Genomic DNA, 6,000 nt, shown 5'->3' with positions numbered 1-6,000 from the left:
TATATATATATATATATATATATAACGAAATGAGGTTATCACGAGAAGATTCACGGTTGGAGATGGATACGATGTGATCTAGAAGGCGGTTCCAATGTGCTAAGGCTCGAGGTAGTGGTGATGAGCTAAATGCCAGTGTGGCCTTGGATGCGCGTGAAAGTATCTTGTGTAAGATATGTTGGTCGGTGAAGCGTTAGAGTTGAAGCGCAGAAAAATCGCGTAATAATCCGTGATTATGACTTGAAATAAATTTATGTAGCGCGAGGTGAATAACGGACACAGGAAAGAATAGACTGAGATGTCAGAGCACTACTAGCAACAACATGTTTGTTTTCGACCTCCAAGCCGCTTTTAAGCCATAATCGTCAGGTGAGCAAGACAATAAGCCCGTGTATTCAGAGAAATGCACGAGAATGTCATCTACCTACAATAAAGAAACGATAAATAGGAGGACAACAAAACAAACATCACAGATAAAATCACGTATCACTGCGTACGCAGGAAACCCACTTCTTTGGGTGACAAAGCGATTGAAGGCTTGCTGATACGTACATCTCCAAGAGCATCAATAAGTTCGGCTTCTATGATCAACCGAGTCATCTCATCCTTAGGCCGACCAATAATGATTGTACTCTGGAACAAAGGCCCGCCCCCCCACGCGTGAATGTGAACAGCGAGAAAACCTTCTGGCGGCTGTTTATCCGCCTTGTAATTGTGTTCTCTCAGTCGCTCATTCATACACCTGCTGGTTTGGCCGACATATTTTTCCCACATGTGAACAGAATAAGATAAATAACGAACAAAATGCACTCCACAAATTGGTGTGTATGCCTTTTTGTGCTCAACACCCTTTCCCCACGCGATGGATTCGCCAGCACACAAAACTTCCCAAGTTTATCACGTACTGAAAATTGCGCCCTAATATTGTCCCGAAGTGCCACTTTCTTTAGGTTCTGTGACAGCTGGTGAACATTTGGAATTATAGCCGTGCATCTTGGTTGTGTCGGTGAATTGACATGAGTATTAGATTGGCTTGAACTTCCATGGATCCCTTTCTACTCTTTTTCCGCAACTGAAACTAAAACATGATCCGGATAGCCCGATCCTTGCAAACGTGTGATCTGATTATGGAAGTTCTGCTTCATAAGGTGCGCACATGACTTGTTCAATGCGTTTTTGAGGCAAGTCGTCACGATGGCTCTCCTGGTTAGTTCGGAATGACCGGAATGAAATGGAGGTAAAGCTTTCTGAGCATGCGGATCAAAGCACCAGCAGAGCTGGTTGTCAGAGCACTGAACACTTAAATCTAAAGACCTTATTCGACGTGAGGTCGACGTTAAGAACCCCTGTATCCTTTGCTTATGATAAATTAGAAGGTGCATGAACAATCAAGGTGCTTCCACCATTGATAAAATGACTAGGAAGGGAGATTAGACATTCGTAAGCAATGATCTAATAAACAGTGGAGTATTTCAGGGAACTATAAAAAGATAGGTCCAGCAAACTAATGTTCAAAATTACCCATAATCACCACATTTGTACGACTAAGAGGTAGTGTGTGCAATTCCTGATGGAGGGCTACATAAAAGGTAATGGCCCATTAGGATGGGGAGTGATAAATAGATCCAAAGATAAAGCTCTTCTTGTCTAGCTTAAATTCAAGATCGCATGCTTCACATGACATCGATTCCCTAAATACGCGAGGGCTGCAGAGCTTTTCTAAGTGTCTGCTTTTTTGCGCGAGTGTTTGTAGCTGTATGCATATTCTCACGAGCACCGGTTAAAATTTTACTCGCCTAAGGCTGCATTTCTACTTGCATGGAATGTATGGCTTTCTCTGCCAGCATATTCGCGCTTGCATGGTGTGCCAGTGGTGTAAAGTTCACCCTTTTGGCAAGTTACAGCCGCTTGGCTGCCCTGCTCATGCATTTTATCATGGTCCACTTCCATGTAGTTACAGGGGTAAGCGGTGCATAATATTCGGCGTGGAACGTGGTACATTGAGACTGCAGCCCTGCGAACCACCACCGTTCACGAAGTTGCATTATTCATTCTGCGACACTTGGTTCTTCTACATAGGGCACCACGTGAACTACGTAGCGACAGAGGGCACGTCTTCCAGTCCAACGTAATACAAGCCCTTCTCACAACGTGCAGCATCGTTCACCGCCAGTCACACGCATACCAGCCGCAAACGAACGGCTAGACGGAGAGGTTTTATCACACACTTGGTGACATGATAGCTACGTAGTACGTGACACCAGATTACAGTGACTGGGATGCTGTTTTACCATTTCTGACCTACGCCTATAATTCAGCTGTACAAGCCACCACAGACTTTTACCGTTTTTTCTAGTTGCACGGACGATAACCTTCTTTCAGAAAGGCTTCCATACCGACTACACTTTTCCGAATGCACGCCGGTGTCCGAAGCGGCGAGATTTGCAGATGACTGTAGGCTGCTCACTCACTTAAGTTACTGCAGCTTTATAAGGTCACGGAGAGCAGCGATGGGCAAATGACGCAACCACAGCATATTTCCCGACTGGTTTGGTTGTCGATCCAGCCTCACGTCTACTACATAGTCGCACTTGTGATGCCGTCTTCAGACATCGCGGTCGAGACGCGATTAATGTCAGTCAACTTAAGCCGTATACTGTGACCCCTTCATAGTGCGTAAGCCAATTGGGCTCATCTTCCCTTTCGGGGGCCAATGTAGCGAAGAGGAGGGAGAAGATGCACGCTCGGGCGTCTCTTGCTGTACGCTACATCGACTGCGCAAGTCATCATGCATCATTGTTATTATTATAATTATATTGTTTTAATAGTATATTATTATTAATATTTTCAGTTCCCGCATAGCTGCCTTCTGCGGAATTCCGTGCCAAGAAAAGAGGAGCCGGTGCCTTGTCGAGCTGGTAACATAGCAGTGTTTTGCTCTTAAGGCCGCATTTTATTTCTAAATTTTCGTACGAAAAATGCTGAATTAATAAAATTTTTGCAAAGCATTTGGGAATATGTAAATGTACTTTTTACTGTCGCTTCAACAACTGCCGCCTAAGCGTGCAACCCAATTGTTCGATCAACTGAGTAAGCTAGCCTGTAGCTCTCGCCACAGACGACGAGGGAAACTGGCCGGACCAGTCCGCCGCCACACGCGTCATCGTTGTGGATGGCGGCCCCGTTCTCGAAAGAACCGGTGCGCGTGGTCCGAATATCGTCACTCGACTGCTGTTGGCGGCCACGGAGTGAGCAGCGAAAAATGTGAGTGATGTTCATTGAGTCCATGAAGGAAGGTTGGTGCAGAGCAAGTGAACGGTTGTTGTGCTACATGAGGGAACCAATGTGGCAGCGTAGAATAATGGAAGACTGTTTGCACACATATACTACAACATTAGTTGGTGCTAGTATGTTCTATTGTATGAAACTGCAGTAATATATCTCTGGTTTTATGTCCCGTAATCACGATATGATTATGAGAGATGGCGCAGCGAAACGCGCCGGGAATTTCGATCATGTGGTCTTGTTTAACGTGCACTGACATCGCACAGTACACGGGCCTCCACCAATTTGCCACCATCGAAGGTGGACCGCCACGGTCGGGGTCGAACCTGCGACCTTCGCGTCAGCACTGAACCAGCTGCTCCACCGCGATGGACAGTGGCACTTGTCGCGCAGGTAGCGTGCAAAGGCGAGATCGCATTATACGAACAACCTCAATCCTTATGCATGTGCGTTGAGGGATACATGCAAAAGGTAGGCAGAAGTGCTGGGGTGGGGGTGAGGGGAACGGGGTGAGGAGGACACAAAGTGAGCATTTCGAAGAAAAAAATCATCACAGGCAGCTGTCGAAAAACAACAAAGACACTGCCAAGGCTATTCTCTAAATCACACCTAAATAAACATTACGGGTGGGTGTTTACCAACCAAAAAAGCGATAACATACTTGCTGCACGCATTTGTCCTCCCAATTGTGAGGGCATTTAATCTCCACCTGGCTCCGTAATTCTAATGACGTCTAATTATTTTGGACAGTGCGAACATTGTTTTGGTTGATCTGGAAATCCCCTTTAAATGTTTTGTTCTTGTGTCATCGGTGCCAGTTCACGTAAATTTATTTGCCTGTCAGCGCAATCTCGGCTTTCACATTTAGGATCCCATGCTAACAGCGCCTAGTTTCTCGGCTGTGTCTGCCATACCATAAAAACAGTCTGTGAACAATGTCTTAAAAACTGTTACTCATGAACAATGTATTAAAAACAGCAAGACCGTGCAGTGCAGCCCATTGTTAGCGTCTGGTACTGTTGTGGTTCTGTGAGAACATCTGTCACTTTGACGTCTTCAGATCATGAACAAGGTGTTTGATGCTTTAGTCGTTCTGGTGGTCTTTGCAATATTTTACAACAGCGTCAAAAATAATGAAACATGACACACGCTACGTCCACGTCGATATTGATGTGTCCCTTTTGTGCTTGTTTTCGATGCATTTCTTCATAGCGTATTTAACGGCGGGCATCTTTTTACACAAATAGCCTGATCAACCTAATTTAGACCATTCCCGCAAAAGTACTATTTCCGCAAAACTTTTGCAAGAGAACCGGCCGAGGTTTAAAGCACTACGCGACACACAGCTTCACTTACTCTGAAAAGCAATTGTGACTTTTCGTCCCCAAAGGTCATATCAGGCGAGAAAAATTAGCGGCGACCTATTATCCATGAAATAGAAATAAGTGCACTGATTGGCACTGAGAATCGGGCGAGTCGATATATATTCATGATGTATATACGTAGATAGATTGATTCGGGATTTATTCTTGACCCGTTTGCGCAGCGCATATCTATTCAGGACAGAGGAAATGCTCTCTTTATCTGTGTGCTGCGATAACATGTGGTAACAGGGCGAAAAATATGACTTATATCCGCTTTGAATAAGAGCAGCCAAGTGGACGATTAGAGGCTATCAGTGGTGCATTTATTGAAAAAAAAACACATGATGCGTGTTTACTTTTAAAAAAATAAATACGTTGTTTTCACGGAGGGCAGTTCGGTCATGATAGATTACTGCATCGCCAATGGGGCGAACAGCACACAATCACTTTGAAGGATGGGTTAAACTTTAAAATAATATGCAAATTTTAATATCTCTGTGTAATGAGAGCGAAAAAATTGATTTTCTGAATGCGTAACCTGAGAATGTCTTCGCGGTACATAAACAAAATGAAGCTACAATACACTTGGACATTGCTCGTGAGGGCAAATCAGGTGCAAACAGAAGTAGGAACAAAGCTTCCATCCTGGCTTTTTGACCGTGACACATGTGGGAATTGAGGCTGGCCCGCTGCCTTTAAGCGGGCTTTCCCGCCTTTTCTGCCGTTCTCATGTCCCGACATGTCTGCCCTCCTTGCTGTCTGCCGCGCTGGGAAGGGCGGAGTGACGTATAACTCCCTCACCCGGTAGCGGATGTTGACTGTGGCGCCGCACGCGGGGACCCCTGGGAGGTTTTCGCGCGCTGCGTCGGGAGCGGTCAGATACTCTCCGGGACAGCAAACGGTGAGCCACGCTATCTTTTCGTCCGTCGACTCCCGTCAGTCGGGGGCTCGTCGGACTTCGCTGACGGCGCCTCGCGCCCAAGGCGAACGCTCACCCGCTGTTTGCCCCGCTGCGTACGCACGGCCGAAGGGCGGTACGGTGTCCTAGTGCGTGGCCTCGCTACGCCGACCCGTCTCCCTTCGAAGCCAACGCGAGCGCCTTTGCCCTCGCTCGAGCAACCGGGCCTTTGCTCCGGTGTCTCCGTGGATCGGCTTTACCGCGGAGACGTGCTCGTGGCACCCCTGTGTAGTACTTTGTGCCCGTGGCGTGGATAAGCCTACTTGCTTTCCCGCCGCGCCTATTTGCAACGGGCTGTACTGCGTTTGGTGTTGCCACAATAAAGTGTTGCGACTTGAGCAGTATCGTGTTCTCGCCACGGCGACGGTTAACGCGTGCCCTGCGGCTCGCTAA

General features: G+C 46.8%; 1 protein-coding gene across 2 annotated transcripts in view; it reads left to right on the top strand.

Annotated features, from left to right (window-relative positions):
• The first annotated feature begins 3,110 nt into the window (after nt 1-3,110).
• The window catches only part of LOC119166640 (kallikrein-4), a 252,316-nt gene continuing 249,426 nt past the window's right edge, over nt 3,111-6,000 (top strand). The window contains exon 1 of one of the 2 annotated variants that reach the window (XM_075883291.1): nt 3,111-3,264. In XM_075883291.1, coding sequence (XP_075739406.1) covers nt 3,173-3,264 — 92 coding nt within the window. In that variant the 5' untranslated portion in view covers nt 3,111-3,172. The remainder of the gene's footprint in view (nt 3,265-6,000) is intronic. The other variant, XM_037417957.2, reaches the window with a different exon arrangement.

Source organism: Rhipicephalus microplus, unplaced genomic scaffold (genome assembly GCF_043290135.1).
Source record: "Rhipicephalus microplus isolate Deutch F79 unplaced genomic scaffold, USDA_Rmic scaffold_16, whole genome shotgun sequence".
Classification (NCBI taxonomy): domain Eukaryota; kingdom Metazoa; phylum Arthropoda; class Arachnida; order Ixodida; family Ixodidae; genus Rhipicephalus; species Rhipicephalus microplus.
The sequence above is the reverse complement of the archived record's forward strand: the minus strand, read 5'-3'. Positions and strand labels throughout refer to the sequence as shown.